Source organism: Aythya ferina (genome assembly GCF_964211825.1).
Source record: "Aythya ferina genome assembly, chromosome: 3".
Lineage (NCBI taxonomy): Eukaryota > Metazoa > Chordata > Aves > Anseriformes > Anatidae > Aythya > Aythya ferina.
This window is the reverse complement of record NC_140298.1, coordinates 69,555,858-69,580,245: the sequence shown is the minus strand read 5'-3', so window position 1 is coordinate 69,580,245 and position 24,388 is coordinate 69,555,858. Positions and strand designations below refer to the sequence as shown.

Sequence of the window (24,388 nt, the reverse complement as noted above, 5' to 3'; positions counted from 1 at the left end):
AATCTGAAGTTGAATTTGAAACTTGAAATATTTCAACTCTATATTGGTCAGAAGATATCCATTTATCATTGAGGAAATCAAAGCGTTCTGGTTAAACTTTGATGCAAAGGCTGTTGCAACATTAATTGCAGACAATGAAATAAGAGCAGTCTGTGGTTTGCTATTGTTTTCAGAGCTGCCTGAAGTAAATTAAATGCTTAGCATTTAAGCTGTCCAACGGCTAAAAGAGTAAAACTCCAAGTAACTTCTGGGCTAAAGAAAGCCATTCAGCACAAGACCACTGCAATTTAAATCAATTTTTTTACTTTCAACTATTCATTGTAAAAGATATAGTGCCAGGAGACTCAATACCAGTAAGATTATAAATGAATGGAGATCAAAGAAGAGAAATTGTTTAGCTCACTCCCATATTTCACAGTGACCCTTCACAACTCTTTCCTCCTTAACCATTCCACGGGTCTGTTACTGAGCAAACCCAGCTCCATCTACTTCATCAATACTGCCAGCCTCGGCTGGCTCTTTCTCCAGCTCTTCCACAGACACCTTTGTTCTTTCGTGCATATGTGCAATTTCTTCAGTGAAACCAGTCCCTTCATCCTTCTCCTACAGTGCCACAGTATGGTTTCAAAGAAAAGCCAGCCCAAATCCCCAAACCTAGCTGCTAGACAGAATGGCATTCATGCTAACTTCTACCTGTTATGTACAAATTCAGCATTGAAAGAGCAAGAAATATTTTATATTGTAGTAACTATGAACTATATGATGATGTACTAGGTCTCCTACATGGTCTCTTCTCATTTACTGCATGAAATGGAAAATGGTCATTGACTACTTCGTCTTTAGCCTACTTAATTCAATGCCTGGACTCATACCTATATCCACCTAAATAACACAATACAGAAGTATTGACTTTATTCAGTCCAACTGCATGACATTCAACAAGGCTAAGCGCTGGGTCCTGTACTTGGGTCATAACCCCGTGAATCAATATAGGCTTGGGGAAGAGAGGAAATTCTGCTGAAAATCTGCCTGGCAGAAAGGGACCTGGGGGTGCTGGTCGGCAGTCAGATGAACATGAGCCAGCTGTCTGCCCTGCTGGCCAAGAAGGCCAACAGCATCCTGGCTGTGTCAGAAATGGTGTGGCCAGCAGGGCTAGGCAAGTGATCAGTCCCTTGTATATGATACTGGTGAGACTGCACATTGAATATTGTGTTCAGTTTTGGGCCCCTCACTACAAGAAGGATATTGAGTCACTTGAGCATCTGCAGAGAAGAGCAAAAAAGCCTGTGAAGGGAATAGAGAACAAGAGTCATGAGCAGCGACTGAAGAAATTGGGGCTATTTAGTCTGGAGAAGAGGAGGCTGAGGGGAGACCTCATTGCTCTCTACAACTACCTGAAAGGAGGTTGCAGCAAAGAGGTCTCTTTCCTCAGATGACAAATTATGAGGTATGAGGAAACTGTCTCAAGTTGTGACAAGCAGGGTTTGGACTGGATATTAGGCTGAATTTCCTCATGAAGAGGGTGGTCAGGCATTGGAAGGGGCTGCCCAGGGAAGCGGTGGAGTCCCCATCCCTCGAGGGATTTCAAAGCTGTGTAGACATGGCAGGAAGGGACATGGTTTAGTGATGTGACTCCGAAGGTCAGATGTATTGCAAATATTAATCATTTTGCAATGCATCTATGAAATTGTGTGGTTTAATTGGTCTCAAAGAGATGCACAGGATTCTGGAGCACAAGAAAAAAACCCCAAACCATTTTCCAGTGTAGCCTTATTCTAGGTGCCCAAATTGAAACAGAAAATAATGTTCTACAGAGCCTGTAGAACACTATTTTATAGCACCCACTATATACAGGGCAAAGCTGAAATCAAGCAACTTTTACAGCTGGGAGTATTTGATGGTGCTGCAAAATAAAATCCAGATGCGTCACATTTGTTACCAGGTAAATGAGGAACACACAGCAGACTACTGCAAGAAGTCCCATTTAAGATCAACACTCACAGATATGCTGAAACCTCCTCAGCTGTCACACAGCTACAAAACAGGTGCTCAGTTCCCACCTCAGCTTCAGCTCCTTACATATGAGCTTACAGCAATTGACTTACAGCAATCTTTCAAAAAGGGAGGAAACTTTGATTCAAATCAGACCTGTTTGCACTCCCTGATTATTTCCCTATCATCTTTTAGATGACAATTTGGAAATTCAGAAAACCCGTATTTCTCATATTGACAATATTTTCAGTGGTCTGGCCTCTTACCCAAGGATCCCAGATTGTCCTTTCTTCCTTGAGCTCTTCTTTTTCCTCTCGTTACTGACCTCCCCCAAGTCTAACTTTGATTTCATGTCCCTGTTCCTTCCTAATCTCCTCACTATTCATTGTCCTTGCAACAGCATCTTGTCTCAGTCACCCAGTTTGAAGGATCAGACATCACAGGAGAGTCCCTTTTTCAGTTCCACTTTCTTCTCTGAAGAACCTCCCATAACCAGAAGATACAAGTGCAAGTTCCCATTTACTCCTGCTACTTCTGGATGGATAATGCCACATAACTTGTGCAGGGGTTGCTTAACCTGGTACTTTTATTTGGCCAAAATAAGCTTAACTTTCCTGGTGTAAATATGCCCTGAAAACCATGTGTTTTGTTCATTTTTCATGACATGTGCCTTATTACCTGTTTGAGAAGCACTCCAGCACACTGTAGGCACACTCATAAAGGTGGGGGGCACAGAGGGAATAACAGCAATGTGACTGCACCACCACTACCGAGATGACTACCTCTGTGACACATTCATCTTACATAATGAGCTGCTGAGCTTCTTGACAAAATAAGATACTGAAGTAAATGCACATTTTTACATGATTCATATTTAAGTAGGTTTGATTTTTAAGTGTCAAGGACAGAAACATGAAGCCACAGCTAATAAAAGAAACAGCTGCAGCAATTTTGAATTATATTACTGCACAGACTTTATTAATTTGAAATTAAAGGGCTCCAGAACTTTTATTCCTTCTGAAGAGCTTCAGATTCATCAACAGAGGTAAACCAAAGACAACATTTTGGGAATACCTCATTTAGCAGGTAGGCTATAATTCAGTTTTTTCCAACTTTTAAGTTCCTGACTAAATAAGCCAAGATACACGTTTTTTTTTCCCCCATCATCTGGAACCACCATTATAATCTTCCTTTTGTTATATACTAACTGTGTGCTTTGAGTATGTTTACCAGGTGATGCTGCAGTGCAACCCATCCAGAACAGCACGGAAATGCAACCGTTTTCCTAAAATAGAAGGAATTTGGGACTGCAGTATTTACACTGAACATTTTTTTTTTCTAGTGAAATATAGCAGATTGTATGAATCTTTTAGAAGACAGTTTGTCCTGCTGCAAGCAGTTCTGTTCTCAGCTCATTGATAGCTATAGAGGATCACATGAGCAAAAATCAGTACGGTCAGGGTCAGCATCAACTTAAAGAGAAATTTCCGCAACTAGGAAAATCTTTTCAAATAATACCCTCTTCCCCACTCCTTTCAAAGCACAGGCTCAAGTATTTACTGAACTGGCCCCTGAAAATGCATACACTTTTTTTCTTTGTTCTGTTCTGCTTTAAAGTTTTATGTTACTATAGTAGTAAGAAACCAAATGGAGAAATTTGAATTAAGGAAGTTATGCCTGATCTCTGTTAAGTTAAGCAAAATTCCCAAACTCTTCCAATTCTTTCTTGCTTCCAAATTCCTTGAGATATGGAGAATCACTACTACAGGACTAGAAAAGCAGTTGTTATCTGTTTTGTAAAATCTTCATTCCTTTCTTCTTGAATTAACAGTAGTATGCCCTATACTCCGTGCAAGATGAGCTCTCATGAGATGACAGGGAAGTATGTAAGAGTATGTTTTCCAGTAGAGAGATCTTAAGTGTCTTCTTATTGAAAGAAACATGAGTTCTTTGATTATTTTTTTATGAAGTTGTTTGAAACACATACAAAATCTAAAACCAAAACATTTTTAAATCTTCTGCTTGCATAAGGTGTCCAACCCATTAGTTATGTGAGTTAGCTTCTCCCCTCTGCCTCAAAATTCCCTCAAAACAAAGAAACCCATCACCAGTAATGCATGTATTTGTCCCACTAACATTAGAACAAGCATGTGCTACGCTCCAAAAAGGTGAGCAGGGTATGAAATATCATCATAATCCTTCAATTGCAATAGGATCTTAGCAGCTGACCATACCAACAGAAAAAAATAAATTGGGATGGGCAAAAAGGTTACCCCTTTGTTCTCCTACATGTTGCAACTTCATCATTCATGAAGCAGGCTCAGGCCTACCGTAGTTTGCACCTCGGCACATTAAAACAGTTTAACTGTCCATAATACTCTTTGTGGTGATTTGCTTGCCCAGACCTGAAGTTAAGACTCCAGTGTGATCATCAGGTGTACCTGTACACCACAGCAAACGCCTGGATATATGCTGGTATTTTACTGTAAATGAGAGACAGCTCATCCCTTGATGGAAGTGGGTAAAATCCTCACAAAAACACAAGGCCTGAGAAGACATCCAATTACAGAAAATATTCTGCATTCTGAAAACAGTGTATGTACTTAAGAAACCCATCTGCTGTGCAGGGACAGCTTACTCTACGTGAGGCTGTGTAAAAATGACACCATCCTACTCACTGCATCTGTTCCTTGTACATTTTTGGAATTGTATCTACTTACTTTAGCATCAAATTTGGATTTCTTATTACAAACACTATGGAAAATTTGGGGCCTATTTCTTCCTAACTGTACACTCATACAAACAGATACCACAGACAACTTTATCCAGACTCTATTCTGTTCTTACTGCAAGCTTCTAATGAAGAAAATTAGGTTTAGATATCACTTGGTGCAAATTGATCAAACCTACCACCAGGTTGCCAGCTCTTGCTTCAGCATAGACATTTGCATTTGCCTGAAGCACATGAATAGCCTTATCAGAAGGCACATAGGATGGAAAGGAAGCGTGTATTTTAGTGTGTTTTGTTGATTTCTGTGTCTACCTGCAAAGACCAGTTCCTGCCTTCACCTGAGAGATCAGGCTGAAGCCCTCATGGAAGTTCAAGAGCAGCCCAGGATCTGAAACAGCCCTTGCTTTCGAGTTGCCTTGTAGGGAATTTGGTAGTTAAAAAGCTGTAACACAAGAAAACAGCCCTTTGAACGAATAAGGAAATGCCTGTATTGCCAACCAGCACACTGCAGCAGTGTGCCTGGGTACCCCAAAATAACTCTAGCTCACCTTTGTTTAAGAGGCATTGTAGCTGATAAAGGACCAAACCAATTTTTGTAGCCTCTATCTAACTGTGAGCACTGGGCTTTGCAAATTAGATAAGGTTCTCTAAATCTGAAATTTGGAATGTTATTTCCTAAGTGTCTTCTGAAAAACAACACGGTTTATTGTTATAATGCATATATAATCATGTACAACTGTAATCCTTTCTACACCTAGCCCAACATTTGAATATTGATCTTTTGGCTCAACATCCTGGCTTGCAACAGCTTGAGCTACGGAAATAGGCAGGAAGAGAAAGCCATCATCTTTTGAGGAAGCAACTCCTGATGCTGTGTGATAGATCTGGGGGTAGAAACGAGGCAAGCGAAGGCTTTCTTGCTTCTGAGAGTTGAGGGTTTCCGGCTTGTTCTCTTGCTCTGGGGTACTTTGTACTTCTCTAGTACAGATGTAGGTACACAGCTCCTACATCTGGCATTTCCAGAAGACTGACATTTATGCATACCCTAGCACCCTTGGCTGGAGATGAAATCATGCCCTACAACGTATGGTCCAGAGGTGCTGTGTGCCATATGCACTGGTCAGTGGCAGTTGTTTTGTCTTTCCTCCCTTAAGCTACCACCTGTCTTTTGATGAAGAAAATACCCAGTTTTGGAGATCTGATTCTGTTCTCATTGTGTTGGACACACTGAGTCCTGGAGGCATTCCTGTGTATTTGGTATGCTGCAAGTCTGCGGCTGCTGAGCTCACTTAAACACAGATGGATGCTTTAGAGATTTTAACGAGGGCTTTCTAATGAATATATTCAGTAACACTTCTCAGAGGCTTGTAACTTAGACTTGGATGGCTCTGCACAAAGACGAGGAAAGATTATCCCCCTGCCCTAGAGATCCATTTCCATGCCAGCTTTCAAGCCTCTGCTTCAGAACACCAACTGGCAGCTATTTGAGAAAGTTTCCTATTTTTTAACTCCATTAATGAAGCCCTCTGGTTTTACCCCAGTCCTGTGAAAACCTGGACTGCTGCTAAACCTTCCAAAAGAGTGTCCAACCTGAATAAAGGAGCAAATATGGAAAACTTTGTCCCTAATGATTATAGTCCAATAAAGTCATAAAACTGTATAAAAATACCAATAGTGCAAAACTCTCAGGCTTTATTATTATTATTAAAATCTAGCAGTATCTTGCTGCTCCTGTTATGAGCAGTTCGTATTAGTTTGGTGGTTTGTTATAGCAAAGTTAGCAAGTATGAAAAAGAGGGTCATTTTAGAAAGCACGTCTCTGACTGGTCTTTATTCCCCTTCATTGTCTGACAATGTGTGAATTTTTAACTGTATAAAACTCTAAGAGGAAGCTGCGTCCAGCTCTCCTCAGGTACTTAAAGTACCATCTAATCATCTCTTGCAGATTGTCGATAGTGAAGAAATGCCTAACACACTAAATGCCAGGGATGGAATGCCAGGCTCCCCTATTTCTTGCAGTCTCTCCTTAAGTACTTGCTCCTGTTGGAAAAAACATACTAGGTCACAGGGACCTCATTTCACATGACAGTTTTTATATAAGGGAACAAAAACCATGGTGGTCTTTGCAGTCCCCTGAAGTTCAGAGGTGTTTCGGACAGCACTGGAAAGAGAAACTAAACATGCAACAGAATCTCTGGGAAGCTGGGAAAAAGCAAACAGCCAAGAAAATACCCTACACTTGAAAAATGGCGGAAGGAATAATATATACTGGAAAGAAATTCTTATGATCTAAAATTAGGTGAAAGACAGGGAGGAGGAGATGCTCACATTTAAACTCCAAAATGCCACACTCATGTAAGATTCTTTTGCAAGGCTGCATTTTAAAGAAACGTGCATGAAAGCAATGCTACTTCTGCATGACTTCCCTGCCAGTTTGCTCTTTAGAAAAGGGCAGAACTGTAAACACCGTCTACCTAGGAGAGAAGCAGGAAAGTTCAGCCCTGTGACAGTTGGGTGCTGACACCATTTTGTCGGAGGGAACAGCTCTCTGAGCTTTTCACCCCCTCTCCGCACAGCTGCTCTCTCTCTCACTTCCTTTGCCCCGTTTCACACCAGTGCCCCTCGATGCTACAGCAGGGTCTGAAGCGGGTCCCCGTGGGACAGATGTCTGCTGGGGCTCACAGGGGGGCACAGACAAGAGCAGGAGTGGAAGTGCCCCTTTCTGAAGGGCTCTCCCCATCCTCCTTTGCCCCACTGTCTTCTAAGTGCAGGTTTTATGAGCTTCTCTAGTTTCCTACCAGGTTGGGGCTCTCCTTCACAGCCTGTATCACCCTGATTACTCAAGTATCCATCACAAAAATCTGCTCAGCTCAAGCCATCAAAGGATTTTCTACAAAAATTAAATTATACACTCGAGTATGATTTATCCAGCGGGGATGGAATTTGATATAATCTGGAGTTTGAAGTGACGTTGTATCATGTAACTTTTGTTCTTCCACTAGCTCTGCTAGTCCTGCTAACTTCAGTCTAAATGCTCCCAACAGCACACCACATCGCCTTGGCCCCTAACAGCTGTCGGTGCAGACCATAAACTTTTAAAGATGTCGTGGTATGCAAGAAAGACTTATGATCTTTTTATAATCTAACTTCAGATCATCTGCAGAATGTCTTCAGATATTAAATCCATTTTCTGACTCAGACACAAGCTAATTTTAAGTGACAGTTCATCAGGGAAGCATTTTATTATTTGACTATAGCCCCCTGCCTCAAGTGGCTGTGTTTCAGCTGGAGGTTTAGAAGTATGTTTTTCTCTGTTTGAAAATACGCTTTCTGTCATGTCTAAAAGTTACTGGCAAATACCACTTATTACATTTTAACACAAAACCACTTATTTTCTTGTTGCCTCTCTCTAGTAGACGTCTACATTGGAAAAAGTTTTTGAAGCATTGCATCTGTGCTGCAGTGCTCGTTACTGTATAGCCAACAGAGCTAGAATATGTGGCTACCTCACTAGCCATATTCCTAGAACAAAATTCAGCATTACAGTCTTTTCAGGGGAAATGTGTCAGTAAGCTCCCTCATTTCCAACAGCTCTCAACTCCCTTCCTCACACTTTACTTGCAGGGCCATGCTGTAAAACAAGTCAGTGAAATATCTCACATCAAAAACAAAATCTCACAACATACAACTTACTGCAAGTTTACGTCCAAACCACTTGCTGGTACAGTTCACCCGTGCCAGAAAGCATCCCTGCCACAAGTGTGATGTTAGTAGAGGGTAGCATAGGACTGAAACTTCAATAACTGAAACTGGGAGATAGAGCTACACCCTTAATTATTGCTTTCTTGTCCTTTCTTGCTTGATTTTCTTGTTTCCATTTTGTTGTTAATAATTCAAACAAGAAAAAAGTTTGTCATCCTCCTCCCTCTCCAAAATGTTCCACTTGAACTAAGTACCAATCCAAGTAGATACAACATTACAGGCACTCTGCTGAAGAAGTATCCAGATCTGAGTTTCCATGAGAAATATTTCCAGATACTCAGTGATATCTCCAGGTTCCAAAGATAACCCTAGCTTCTAGTCCTGCGAACATCACTCATCTTTTAATGTGGTTCCAAAGATCTGCAGATAAAAATTACTTAAAACAGACCACGGTAAGGAATATTTTCCCAGCTATTTGTAAAAAAATCTTTGTTTTATGTCACATACAAACATTGAAGTGTTTGAAAAAAAAAATAATAAAAGAAAACCATACTTGCCCCTCTTCCAAACCTTATTGTGAGATGGCTGGCTAGGTTCTGATTTCATTTATTCTACTCTAAATCAAGATTTCATGGACTTGTCTATGAGTTACGGAGCAGCTGATTAAGGCGTGAATTCAGAGTGCTTTATCTTTTTCACATCAGCTCCCGGCGCTCATTCTTGGAGAGCAGCACAAAATACTTTTGAGTGAGCTCACTGTCAAAGCCGAGCAAAATGCACTGTGTTCAGCATGTGTTAAGGGTTCCTAGGAAGGGAGGGAGCTGCAGCCTGTCCTAACACACTGCTGCACATCCAACCCCTGGCTGCCTTAGGTAGACAAGCCCCAAGAGCTGCCACTTTGCATTTACACTGCAATCCGTGAGCTCTGAACCTGGCACTTGCCAGACTTGAACCCCAACTGGGTTTTGTTCAGGTGCTTCCCCTCCAGCCCAGATTACTCTTGGTATCGTGAAAAAACAATACGGAAGACACATGGATATTACAAAAGCTTACAGTAAGGTCTGGGAACCTGAGGCCAGCAGGCTGCTTATGGCCACAGTTTCATTTCATGCAGGCCGCAGAGAATTTCCCTTCTCCATCCCGGTACGTGTCAACGTGCAGGCTGAGAAATATGCCTCAGTGGCCTGTATAGCTGTCAGCAATTACAGACCTTTCCCCTGCCTTGTTATAAACTTCATGTGGCCAACAGCAATGTTGAGGGGGAACTATTAACATAGCTAGGTCCCCACAGCAACAACGTGCTGTAAATTACAGAGAGACCGAGTCTATTGGGGAAATACCACAAAATCTACCAACCAGCAGTATTTGGTAACCTCAGTGTCATGGCTTTATATTCCCTCCCTTCACACACTGCTGCTTTTCCCTTTCTTTTTCCCTCCTTTGATTTCTCTAACCACTTCTGCTGTTCTTGCCTTCTACCCTAAATCCTGCCCACACCATTAACAACCATGGGAGCCATTTAATAGGAGCCACTTCAAACCATGCAGCCAGTCTGGGCCTGCACGTTGTTACACTGATCACGTGGAAAAGAGAGAAACACCAGAACACGGAATTAACTTTTTATAAACGGAGGTGGTTTTCATAGCAGAATAGAAATCTTAAAGAAATTTTCCGCTACACACGTTGGAGATGCACTTTGTTATTGGCTAGGCATTCAATTAAAATTATTTTCCTTGATGCAAAGACACTGCTCCTCATCAGCTGATAACATCAGCACTACCTCAGGGAGTTCGAATTTCAGGCTTCTTTGGTGTCTTACCAACTTAAGCATAAAAACTTTTAAGGCAGAAGTGAGTTTTTCCCCTTCTTTTCATATTCAAATTCATTCAGTGTAATTTTTATTTTTTTCCTTCTTTAAGGGCAGATGAACATGAAAGGGTACATTGCCTCATGGATTACCCCTCTACGCTGTTTTCTGTGAAAATCTGCTCAATTTTGTCTATGCTTTAGCTATGAAAAGATGTCACCAAAGATGTCACCAAGATGTCACCAAAAGCAGAATTCATCTCCCCTAACATTAGAGACTTGTAAAGGAAGTATCTACAGCATTGGAGCTAGGATCCTTTTGTAATCCATGAAGAGAAACAACCACAAGGCAAGACTCATCCCATATATTTTAGATGCTTACCTTGGATGAGTTACATTCTGAAAGTATTGCTTCCTCTGCAGTTTGTTCAAATCCCTCTCTCCTTAATATATTCTCCTTAATAATATCTCCTACATATTATTTTTCCTGGTCTATTTACAACCTATTGAAAATTTGCAGTTTTTGAAGTAGGGATTGTCTTCCTTCATATATACATGTGCAACAAATAGAACAACAGTATCATGACTGCATGACTGCTGCTTTTATTTACTGCCATGGTACAAAACATCAATAATGATAATGCTATGAATATTGGAAGCCTATCTTCAAAAACAACAACCAAAAAAAAAGGAAGAAGAAGAAGAAAAAGGTTTCACAGCCACTGCATGCAACACAATGCTGAGAGGTCAGATATGGTGACCAACTAAATAGAAAGCTTTGTCCTGCTTACAAAGTCTCCCCTTGTTATGGTTATGGACTCTGATCTGTTACACAGCAATAAATTTTATTCATGGTATTTAGCTTTTACAAAGAAGGTGAAAGAAGGACAACTATCATGTTGTTTCCAGCCCTTAATTAAACATAAATAAATAAATAAATCAGGGGGAAAGAGAAAAATGGGGGAGAGAGAAACAGGCTTTTTAATAGATGTGGGTACAAGTGGAGTTCACCTGCATCAAGCAAAGGCTTCTGATCCTGTTTCTAGAGATTGGGCTGGGCTTCCAATTCAGGTGACCCTCTCCTTCCCAAGCTATTATTTGTTTCTGAATGTGCAATGGAAGAGAGCCACCTCTAAGTCATGCTGTAAATCCAACACTGCAGGGGAAACTCAGCTGTTGGGATCTTCTGCATGGGCTACATATTCATAGGCTATGTATTCCCCCTGATATCAGTCATGACAGCTATTGGGCTGAGAAATGCTGTGAGGAAAAGAGATTCAGGTAAAGATGAGATACGCTGAAACACAAGAGTTTTGGGGCAGGAAGGCTGTCCTTGGGAAACCAGGAGTAGGTAACTTCACAGTGAAAAGGAATATGGAACTTCTTCAAGCCATCAGGGGCAGAAAGTCAGATTGATGCACTTGTGTAAATAAGTGCATCTCTGGTCATTAAACTGTAACTGGTAAAACTTTATTACAACGCTTGTTCAGACTACTAGCCATTACGACTTTCAGAAACTCTTGATATCCCTTTTTTTTTTGAGTAAAAACAATTCATCAAATAACACACACACACCTCATAACTACTACTTTCAACCTTAACTGCAGTACCTATGCTTTTTTCTCTACAGAACTACCGATGCACAATTTAAAACCCCACCATACACAATAGTCTCCTTAGCATGCACAATTCTCAACTAAACATGACATTACTTCATCTGTATTCAGACTGACCTGTCTTCTCAGTCTAATAGCAGTATTTTCAAAACAGCATTACATTCCTTTGCAGACTCCCTCTAATTCAATGAAACCTTCTCAAGGAAAACCAATCAAGTGGGTGATTTATGTAGCTGTATAGGTACAGCTTAATAACCTTAATCAAATCACTAGGCTGAATGTAAAAGCCAAATTTACATAGAAGGGCTTCCTTTCACAAACGAATAAATGCTGAAAACATAACTTCAAGAAAAACTTGCAAATAAAAAAAAAAAAAAAGAAAAAAGAAAAAAGAAAAAGGCAAAGTAAGGTAATTACCTATCTCCCTTTGGTTTTCTTTTTTGTACTGTCTTCCCTTTGGGTCGTCTTTCACTTCCTAAACAGGGGCTCCCACCAGGGCCTGTTACCCGTATTGATTCAAGGCCTTTGGAAGATTTCTTAAAAGTAAATTCCACTGGTTCTCCTTCTTTTAGGCTTCTAAATCCTTCCATGTAAAGCTTGCTCTGTAAATAGGAAAAATACTCTTGGTTACCATTGCCTTCAAAACAATATTTACATTCATAATCAACAGGACAAATTTTATCCTGCCTACTATCCTGGAATACATACAGGTTGAACAACAGTTTCCTCTACGTGAGCTAGTGGATGATACTGCAAATTATAGTCCCAGATACACTGAAAACACTATTCAGCACTAAACAAGTAACAAGAATCTTTTTTCAGTACAAACAAAACTGAAATAGTATTTTCCTTTTCTGTGTTGAATGTTGTTGAGCTAAGAAGGCAGAGAAAATGCTGCATCCTTAAAATCCTAAGGCAGCTGTAAGTGAATAGGCTCTTTTAATGAAACGGAAAGGGAGCAACTGTTCACTTCAGAGATAATTCATTTTATGATAAAAATTATCATCATTCGTATTCTTTATATCTGTGATACAGCTCTGCCCATCTGAAAACAAATCAAATATACAATGAACACCAAAGACAGGAGAAAGGCACTCTGGGCAACAAATTGGCCAACTGAAAAGGGCAATTCAAATATCCCTAGTGAGCTGCTAAATTTCTGTTCACTACCCAAAAATCTTACCTAGTTATCACGATACAGGTATAGATTTGTATTTTCATTCACAGAAAAGGAAATCATCGTCACCAGAACAAGTGAATTAAATACTAATACATCTTCTGAAACTATACTGTAGCAGCAAAATCTTGGACGAGCTGTAATCAACAGGAGCTCACCACGGATTTTAATGTAAAGAAAAATTTGCCCTCAGTTCCTATAAATTACATATAGTAGTAAGTCTATATTCCAGGACCCATGTGATGAATTAAATAAAATGATCATCAAGTTAAGTTAGACAATTTATTTTATGGGAAAAAAGATAGAACAGTAGACACTAGATGCACTACACATTTATTTTAGAAGTTACACATTACGTGAGTGAGATCAGAATTTGCACATTACATGAGTGAGTTCAGAAGTTACACATTACATGAGTGAGATCAACTGGATTTACAGAGAATATTGCCAAATCCCTGTCCATTTCCAAATACTTTCTTCTTCTTTTTTTTTTTTTTTTGGCACAAGAATTATGAAACACGTCATCTTCTTTTGCTCTTGAACTCATAATAGCAAGAAAATTTATCTGGATTGATTCTTACTCAGCTTTCCAGCACTCATACGTCTGAATCGTGGAGAAAAGGAGGGAGCCTTCACTGCAGGTACTGTCCCATTCAATTACACGTCAAAACAAGCCAAGTGACACTAAACTGTGTAAGTCACATCTACTCCCCCCAAGTCCAACTATGGAATGTCTTGAAGTCAGGCTGCAATGCCTGACATGGACACCCTGTATCCATGTTATGGGCATGGGAGGTCTGCAGCACCATGACACGGTTTCTGAGGCAGTTTGAGCTCAAGCTGCCTTACAAATCTCATTCCAGATGTTCAGGGCCATTGCCCCTGATGTCTGCATGGCAGTCTCTCAGAGACAAAAGGGGCTGAGAAGAGAAGTTACACAGGCTATCTCAAAAGGTCCCTTCCAACCTAGACTCTTCTGTGATTCGGAAGTCTTAACCTGCAGCTGAATTACACCCAGTAAGGCTGGAAAACAGGATTTCTCTTCCTCGTCCTCCAGCAGTTACCTTGGGGAACTTGTGTCAACTTCTCTCCATCCCAAGAGATTTCCCTCTTGGGACATCTCTAGAAAGTCCACTTCCCACAGCACTAGTAGACTAAATTAAATATTTCTAATTAAATATTACAAAATAATTGGGAATATTTATTTTAATGAAACCACGTCAAAGCACACACACATCTTCACTTCAAAAAACCCATGTACCAGACCAGCTCACAGTCTACCCAGCAGCAACTGTTCGTAATATGAAATTAAGAAGGTTCGCTTGACAGAGGGACACAGTTGCTTATAATTTTTCCAGCAGTCAAATGTAAGCAACAACACAGCTCAACGGGTTAGAGCAAGGCTATTTTTTCCTTACCCAGTTATTTCAAGCAGATAAACACAATCCTGTATTTTTCACTAATACAGAATACGGCATAGATATTTCTGTCTTTTTCTTTAATTACAACTTAATGAAGACATAGTTAAGTCTACAGTAAGGCTTTTTCCTTTCCAAATCTCATAGTTTACAAAACAAACACCAAGAGGTTGACATCTGATATGCACATTACGTCTTCTATTTTACTTCAAAAGAAAGAACTTATCCAAACTCATACTAAAACAAGGTGTGTTAGTCTTCTTAAATGTTTTTATTTTTTTTCACATTTCACTTTTAGCAACGAAACTTTCATTTCCAAACAAAGCACTATACTTTCAAGAGGGTTTTATGGAAAGTATGTTTAAAAGCCAAAATTATGGAACAATCATCGTGCTTTCATAAGTTATGCATTATGCAAGTGTACATTTTTTTGAATATTCAAAATATTCAAAATAATGAATAAATTAATATTTCAACAGAAAAGGTTAAAAAAAACAGTCCAAATGACTTGCACAGTACCCTCCTTTAATACACCTCAACAGCTTATCAATGCTAATAGATGGATTTGGTGTTCTTTGACTTATTGTGTAAACACATACTATGTTGTCAGTCTGCTCATGGGGAGATACTCTGGGTGCAATAACAATTCAAAATCATCATGAAAAAAATGCTGTTTGAAAACCAGAAGAAAAAAAAATCTAGACCCCTTAAGAGCTCTTTTCAACTTTTCTAAAGAGTTGGACAAAAAAATGTCTGTAAAGTTGATAATTTAATGTTGGGAGACCTAACTCGGTATTTTCCTCACATTATTTAAACAAATAAAACACACACAATTAAAAGCAGCCAGAGTTTCAAGTCAGTGAACCATTTCTAGAGCCCTGAATGGGGTGTTTGGGCACACTGCCAATGAACAAAGGGAAAAACTTAAAAGCACCATGCTTTTCCCCCTTTCTCTCTTTCAACTGTCACAGACTTTGCTGTTATTTTTACCAGAAGTCAATACAGTGGTTTCAGACAGGAGCTTTTTTTTTTCTTAAAAAAAAAAAAAATAATAATAAAAAATAACAGTGCCAGTTCTCTGTATTTTTTAAAGCCATCCAATTATTTCTTGATGTTTTAGCCTGTAATGTGAAGTCTCACACATCATTGTCACAAGCAACAGCTTGGCCCAGAAAGCTGGCAATTTCTTAAGAGTATTAACAACAACAACAAAAAAATAAGAATGAAAAACCCATGATGACAAGTTCTTGAAAAGCATTTCTTAGTATGAAGCAAACCCCAAAATATTATGAACTGTATTATCAAGACCATCCCAAAGAAAAATACCATTTCCTCAGTAGTGTCAGGGAGTGCTTGAAACACTCACCCGGCTCTACAAAAGAAAGGAAGTTTGGAATTAAGGCTCATTACAGGGGTCTGATCTCCTCTGATACATGTGCATTACTTTTATTAACCTGTCTGGAGGGATGGGAGAACAGGTTCCCAGTAAGCACCTCCTCTGTGCTTCTTTGTCATTTTGATCTGTGATTGCAAAGAACTGCTGTTGTAGGCATGAAATTCTTGGGGGGGTGGCAGCGGTGGTGTTATTCAGTGGAATTTCGGCTTAGATCATTTATTTTCTCTATCTCTCATTTCTGCCCCTTTTTATCTAGTGATTGATTGATTGCTCAGTACAATGACCAGATGCCACCAGTACGCTGGGTTTCACAAAGTAAGAAAACGGCTTTCCCTCCAAAATTATCTACAATTAAATCCAGACATGAAGAAAAGCATATCCTGAAGCCCCGCCAGGCTAAAGACTTTAAGAAATTCTCTCCAAAACATCCTTGCCCAGTGTCATCAACCTCTGGAGTGCTTCTGAATCTTCTATCGCACAGAGTAAGACGAGACAGAGGTGAAACATTTTACATGGGACCTACACCAGTGCTCTCACCCACACTCGCTCAAGAACAGAATTGCTGTGCAACGTAAATCTTAGGGGAAGTGCTGTGAAACAACGTAAACTGCGTGATACAAGGGCTGCTGCCACGAGTACACCGAAAAGTTCACTTTAGGAGGTTTGTGAAGTTAATACATTTTTGCAGAGGGCATGCTAAAACAAACAAGAAGTCCATTACACAGAACGACAGCCTCTCGAAGAGCAACATGTAGCTCTGCATTTACACAGAAACCAAAGGCCACGCGCCCATGTGACAACCTAACCTCTCGCCACTGCTCCCTCCCATCCCTTGCTCCTGCTGACCTCAAAGGCTTTTTCCTGCTCCTAGAGGCTTATCTTACACCAAATCTGGCACTTCTCAGTCCTCCCCATAAGCCAATTTAACCCACTAATCTGACAGGAAACAAACTCAGTTTAAAAAAAAAAAAAAAAAAAAAGAGGGGAGGGGGAGGGTAAGAGGAAGAGGAAATGGGGATAGATTTCTGTTTTTCCAGTGAGCTAAATCTGTTCACAGAATGGTTCAATGAGCTCCAGGGCACACATAGTGGAAACTGCAGCTATTGAGATTAGAATGTGCTTCTTAGTATTTTGTGAAAGAAAAAAAAAAAAAAGAAAAAAAAAAAGTGGTACTAGTTACAGTAATTCATAGTTTGATTACAAAGAATACTTCAAAGCTTACTCTAAAAATAGAGCTATGAAGAAGTCCTTGCATTTCTCAAAGATTTGCCTTCCAGGTGTTAGTCACTGAAAAGCCACGTATACTACATGCATACAACATTTACTAGATGGGTAACCTAATTCAAGCAACTTTACAGTATGGAAAGAACTGATACTTAGGCAGGTACTGCAGTGCAGCTGGTACACTGCAATTTCACATCCCTATTTACTTGGAATTTGTTTCTGTCTTGAATTTCCACCTCAACTGCAGTCATTTTCATAACCTCATGCCCATTCATCATCCTGTCACTGTGCCCGTACTGTTACTCTTCTTACTGTGAAGTATGCAAAGGTATTTATTTAGCTTTGGAACAAAAGGCTCTCTAACTCAAAACCACCCTCCCTGTACAAGAGATGAACTACTTCCTCCCTTTTCTTACACTTTACTAAATAAACCTTTACTAACAGCTTTAACTTAACAACTTTATAAATTCTAAATCACTTAACACATTCAGTTCTTGTTCCTCTATGACCTCTGAGAAGTGAGTGTTTTTTGATTATGTATTCTTCCTTCCTTTCACAGTACCTTTTCACATAAAAAGAGCTATGTGATTTCCCACAACTCTCCACCTTTTTCTTCACTTGAGATTCAAGTTAAATCTTTTCTCCATTTAAGCCTCCAGTACTTCAGCTCACCTAAGCTCACTTGCCAGCTCTACTAGTTTAACAAAAATTAGACCTTAAAATATTAAGCTGTTGACTTTTTATCTTCAGTTTTAAATCAAATTAACCCAGTCTATGTTTTATCTTGATTTTTTTTTTTTTTAAATCAGTTATACTATAATTTCATCAATTCTTTGCAAGTCCAAAATGACATGCCTCCTATTCTGAATTACTGTTTGGAGAAGAAAAGCATTGCCTATCATGTCCAGAAACAGAACATAATTCTAATACCACTCGTGCTTCAATATTAATCTAGCCTAATACACAGCCTAACTATAATGTTACTATTCCAATTAGTATTTCTATCTCATAGTAGTATTACTATACTATCTGTATATAAATCCTAACCCAGAAGTCTACTACAGGTCTGCTATAATTACTTCCCAAAGTGATTTGCACCGAACATATTCTATTGTATCCACGATTGTTTATTTCTTTCCACAGTGCCACTTCATTCATGACAATTTGCTAATTTTCTGCGTAATTTTCAGTATTTGTGTTCAGGCCATGAATGCTATTTGACCGTGTTTCCGCTGCCTCTATATCTGGTTACACATTCAGCACCAGCTGTTCTAGTTTTGTATACTAATGAAAAGAATCTGGATAATAAACATCTCATTTGCTTCTCCCTGACCTCACCCAGCTCTCTAGCTATAATAAGTATAATTTTCTGGTACAGCATAGCACCCACACAACTAGTTTTCTACTAGTTTTTGCCTTTCCTCTGCTCAGAACATTTGTGCTAGGATGTGTGCAGTTCTCTTTAACCCCATATTCCTTCCCCTGTGCTCTAACACCAGGCATGACAACTGAGCCACCCTCCTCTCCCATTTCTTGGTGTATGTATATCCTCACCAGTCACACTAGGCACAAGATACAGTTTTAGGACGCAGTTCAGCCGGTTCAAAGGGGCGGCTCCTCCTCCCCACCCTCAGTCACCCACTGACCCGGGAAGAAAACCGTTTACCTGTTCTTGGTAGCGTAAGGCTTTCTGCTGCGTTTCATGTGAATCAGACCTCTGCAGAGTCAGAAAGCCACCAGGACACTTCAAAAGAAACTGCATGAGTGTGCAGCCACGGCAGGTAAGGAGGGACTGCCCCACATAGCAGACTTTCAGTGGCATCTTGTCACTTATGTTGCTGCCTTGTCCCTTACGTTGCCTCCATTATATACCCTGAAACCACACCATGAGTCCTAGAAGCCGGGACATGAGTCCTAGAAGCCGGGCAAGAAGAGCCTCTTTTCTTGCCTCTTTCCCAGTGGCTGAACACATCCCAGCGCCCTCACTGCTGCCTGGCTGTGCCACCTTTGGGACCCCCACAAGCCCCCCAGCCCCGTTGCTGCTCCCTTCACTGACTTGCCGCTGAGCTGCTCCTCGCTGACGTGAGCTGCCCCATTTTCTTGTTTCTGACACCCCTGTCTGCTGCAGGGCAGCTCTGCTGAAACCCAAAGGATCCTTCCACAAAAATCAGGAACAAGTCAACATGACCATCCAGGCAGATCATCCTCTTTTTATTTTCATTAGAAGGAGGTTCTGATTTTGTAGGTTTTGTTTGGTTTTGTGTCTTTTGATTTTTACTTCTCACATGAAACAAGGGCCTGAGGTCCATATTAGCAAGCTCTCCAAGACACCCTGATACGCAATTAATTTTAGAGAAGTGTCAAGTGCAGACTTAGGAGAAAGCCAGCATGGCCAGTCTGTGGGCACACTGTACCTAAAATCTAAAAAACTCATGGCAATGGTGACCTGCATACTTTTTTAGTGACCACCGGGGCAGAGTATTTTTCAACCCTTCTTCCTGCTAAAAACCCAAGCCTTCCAGAGAGAGGTCAAGACAGGCAGTTCTTGCAGCTTTATTTCTATTATCAGAAGAAAGGAAGTGTCACACCAAGCTTGGTTCTCTCATTTCTTCCACAAGGGATATAAATGCACCAAAACCTGCATGGCAACTGAGCCTTCTCCCTCTTGGCATCTGTCGCGTGAGTTTAATGGTGAGGGATAGCACACAACACAGCTACTACTCACTTATAAAAACACACTGCACGTAGTGCAGTGTCTCCTAACAGATCTAAAAATCAGCTGATTTCAATGTAGAGTCCCATAAACAGAGATGGAACAACAAGAGCATGGGAAGGTACAATCTACAGCCCACATAATTTGCTGCGTTTTCCACGTACTGAGAATTTACTCTGGTAGAAAGCACAGTCAATGGTAGAGTTATTTCACTTAAAACCAAACCACAGTTTCCTCCAGATTTACTACACCTTTCTGGTGTCGTTAACCATGTTTTCAGAAGCAACTGCAGCGCCTCAATTTTCCATGCCTGCCCTACTATGGCTGCAGCCTTCGTACCTCTGCTTCTCTACACCCCGCCCCCCCCCCATGCACAGGAACGACAATCCCTGCATCAGGAAATGTTTTAGCTATATAAAGCTTTCCTATCCACCTCCCTTACCACCTCTGATCATCCCAAGAGACTACATATAATTAAAAAAAAATTAGGCCCAGACTGTGCTCTGCTAATTCAGGTGTAGCAGGATATCTCTCCGCACAAGCACCGTCCCCTTTTCCTGCACAGAAGTGGCCTGGAAAAGAGCCATGTTTTCCTACTGCAAACCCCTAACATCGATCTCTGGGAAGCCGTCCTTAACCTTTAAAATGCATACCAGTATTGAAAAATAATACCAGGAAAACACAAATCCACCTTTTTGCGTCTTACCGTTACGTGAGAAAGTTGAGTGGTTCACTTCTCAGTGCAAACAGAAGCATGCTGGCAGGTACAGCAGCCACGGGATGACATATGCAAAAAGGCATTTCGGACAAATGATTCGGCACGTTAGCACAGAGGGAGTCCTGAACCTGGATACGCCAGTTCAGCTCACCCTGTTCTCTTGGCAAAGCATACCCTGGTTATACTGATTTGTCTCCTTCTTCCAGAAGCATGGTCTAACAGGCAGCTTCCAAGAACCGAGGGACATCAGGCTGTGAGGAGAGGCTGGGTCACGTTGGTGGGTACCAGCTAATACATACGCTGGGCAGAAAGGGTCTTACCACTGAATGGTGAGCTGGGGTGGGCCGGAGGGAGTGGGAAAGGATGGAGCTAAGTGAGAAGAACATGGCTGGACTGTGCTGGCACGTTCCTGTTACACTGCTGACCATATCAACAAATTGATATGGTCAAGAGGCAGGGGCACAGGGTGGTGGAAGGCCAAGGCCCCGATGAGAGATGATGGCCCACAAGGAGTGAGCTGTGGCATCAGCCTGGCTGAAGGTTCAAGCTCAAAAAAGAAGTGGCTGACTATTACAGAGGCTACAGGGTGTCAAAGCCGCTGAAGAGCAAACTGCCCTCTCTTCCCAGGCTGTGAAAACATAGGAGTAGCTCAAGTCCTGGAAGCAGGAGGATGGTTTACAGCCCAGTCCTGATGTGGACTGTGCAAGCAGTCCATCCCTGCTACTTCCTCCTTCGCCTTCTTCTCCTCCAGTCAGCCCCAGCTACCCCTGGGCTGGAGCCCAGAGAATCACAGAAACGTCCTCACCGCTCCTGGGTCCTGTGCTGAGCAATGGAGCCTGCAATCCTCACATGGTGCTGTGGTGCCAACCTTGTGGTCTTCGCCTCAGAAACCCGACATCCCTGCCAAGGAGGATGCTTTCTTAAAGCCACCATCAGCTACACTAGCGTAAAGCCCCTCCATGCTTCCTCCCATCACCTCTTCTAACTTCAGAGAGAAAAAAAGGCACTGTGAAAAGTGAAAAGCCACTGTGGAAAAAAAAATGAAAGAAAAAAGCCACTTTTGAAAGCTACTGTGAGTAGGGGACCCAGGGAGTAAGTGAACACTGATTACAGTTTAGCCAACTGCGAGTAACTATGCCCTGAGCAATTCAAAGATAAAAATCCATTGTCCTGTAAACAGGAACCTCTCTCAAACTATTCTCAAGCATTTGGGCAAACATTGTTCTTACTTTTATAGTGCAGATGTCCTTGGCACCCACCGAGGACTCACCCTGCACCATGCAAGGTCTTGCACAAATTATACAGGCATGGCTTATCAATGGGCAATACAAAGATGTTGCTAAAATATTTGGAGGTCAGAATGTACATTTACTATTTATTTTTAATTCAATTAAATTAAAACGCCAATATACAAATGAAACAAAAATAAAATACTGTTTAGAATGTTTATTTACTAAAAATCTAAGTCACCAACAAGACTTTATACATACAAAAGTAATAGAAGTATCTGACAAAACTGGTGGGGCTGGAATGTAAGTGCTCATAAAGCCGGGAGATGATAAATAGGCTGAATTTTTTAGTTGGGTTGTTTTTTGTTTTTGAAAGTTACTTTCACAAATTACCTATACTGTAAAATAAAGTACTTTTTCATTTGCTTATACTAAGCCAAGGACATCTCAGCCTTTGCTCTGTCCTGCCAACGGGCAGGCTGGGGGGTGCAGTAAGAGCTGGGAGGGGACAGACCCAGGACAGTTATAAAAGCAAACTTAAGCAGCAGTACTTATACTGTATTAACAATTCCTGATGTTGGATTCAAGTTTTCTAGTATACCTTTTTTTCTTTTTTTGTTATGGTTAATCCTCCTCAGCTATTCTTGTAAAGCAAATCATACATTTACTAACCTTTCGTGTTTTTAATCAAGTACTTCCTGTAGTATTCGATCAGTTTTAGCAACTTACAGATCTAGTCAAGTATTTCTTAACTAGACACAGTTTTATCAGACACACAAATGTTGATTGGGTCCTTCAGATAGATGTTTGAATACAAGAACAGTTGTCTTGGAGGAAGTACGAGCATAAATTTATTTTACACTTCCAACCTTTATAACTTTTGTAGGAGAGAATGGTAGATCATCTAAATACATCACAGGTAAGGTACTAGGAAGCAGTGAAGCTAGGAATAAACATCTAACTGTCTGGACCTAACAGAAACTGAGTGGACAACTTCAAACCATATTAATTTTAGAAATACATAGTAGTGGAAGAAGATAGTGTGGATGACTGGAAGATTTACATGAACTTAGCAATGACTTTAAATTAATAGTTTGAAGACTATTTATTTTGTAACTCTACTATGAAATAATTCTCTAAACAGTTGCATTTTAAAAGCTGATAGAAGTTGTTGGTACACAGATATTTTTGTTACCAATGCAGAAGCTATTTTCTTTTAGAGGACACATCTCAGGATTCAACAAAGCACCTCTGAATTTACTATAATATAAATGAGAAAACAGCATTTAAGGCCAATGAAAGATAGATTGAAGTGTTCTTTATTGAAGAGGACAAAAAAATTTTAACTATCAAAGATAAACTGTTTAAATTTATTAGCATAGGTATGGCGGAGGTACTCAGAAATGCTTAAAAAATTTCCTTTTAAAGTAGTATCACTATATAATTATATTTTGTGAAGAAGGAATTGTGAAACTGGAATATCACACACAGACTACATTAACAAAATAACTGTAAGGTTGGCTTCTGCTCAAATTACGCAACACAAGACTACTTAAATATTATTTAAGACTCCAATACTGGGGTGTAAAATTGACAGATTCAATTTTACTAAGCTAATCCACAGAACATAAATGTTTCCTATGGTCTCCTGAAGGAAGGTCAGACCAGTGGCAGTACAAAAACACAAAGGGATTCCTTAAGGACAACTCTCATAATCTGCTAACACAGCTCCCATCAACACTAACAGGGGAAGAGGAGACCCAGAAGTATCAGCCTTTTAACTCTGAATTTGTTTGCTTTTCTAAGTTTGTTACACATCAAACGTAATGGATGCATCACACTATGAAATGCAGACATAGTTCTGCTGTGATTATAAAGCAAATATTACAAAACAGAGGTCCTTCCAAATGGAAAATAATGGTTTAACTGCATCATCTAGTAATACCCTTTCAATGTCATGATTTGAGCTGCAGATGCTCGCTCCCCCATTCTTCCTAATATTAAAAGCCTGTTGTTTTGTGGGTACTGGCTCCACGTGCAGCACACGCGGGTCTCCACCACCAGAAGTGCAGATTCTGCTCCAGTAACAAAATTCTTGTTTGTGAACAGAGGGAGAACAATGTCCAAGCATCTTCTCTCCTAAAGACTCTTTTCAGGCCAATGTATCACAAAGACCAGGAATACTGGCTTTGCAGTAGTTACATTTTCCTAACTTCTAAGTTTATTTCTATTGCATCCATCCATAATAACATTAAACAGTTCTTTATTTAAGGATACTATTCTTCTCAGTTCTGGCTGGAGATTTTTCCTTCTAAAAGTAATACATAGTATATGAGGGAAAAAAAAAAAAACACCTGCATAAATATTGAAGTTTTTTTTCAGTAGTCTTTCCCACTCACTGGATTAGTACACTCTGCTCTCACAGACTGCTTAACATCAGTGAGTGCTGCCAATCCCCCCACAACAGCTCAGTACCCCAAAAAAACTGTAATCTGTGGTAAGAAAACAAAGAAACAAAACCAGCCTGAAATCTCTACCATCTATATTATGCCTTTATCCTTTATGGGCCCAATAAAAGTTGCCTGCTCCCTAAACTGTTTGCTTTTAATACTGGAAGTAAACAAATTCCAGGCTCCTTTTTTATTGGACTGTTTGAAAGAGAAAGC

The 24,388-nt window shown here is 40.3% G+C and overlaps 1 protein-coding gene across 10 annotated transcripts in view; it reads right to left on the bottom strand.

Annotated features, from left to right (window-relative positions):
• The window catches only part of LIN28B (lin-28 homolog B), a 101,905-nt gene that overhangs the window by 35,797 nt on the left and 41,720 nt on the right, over positions 1–24,388 (bottom strand). For all 10 annotated transcript variants that reach the window (XM_084515179.1, XM_084515181.1, XM_084515186.1 and 7 more), the window contains one exon: positions 12,265–12,449. In XM_084515179.1, the coding sequence (XP_084371305.1) occupies positions 12,265–12,449 (185 nt within the window). The remainder of the gene's footprint in view (positions 1–12,264; positions 12,450–24,388) is intronic.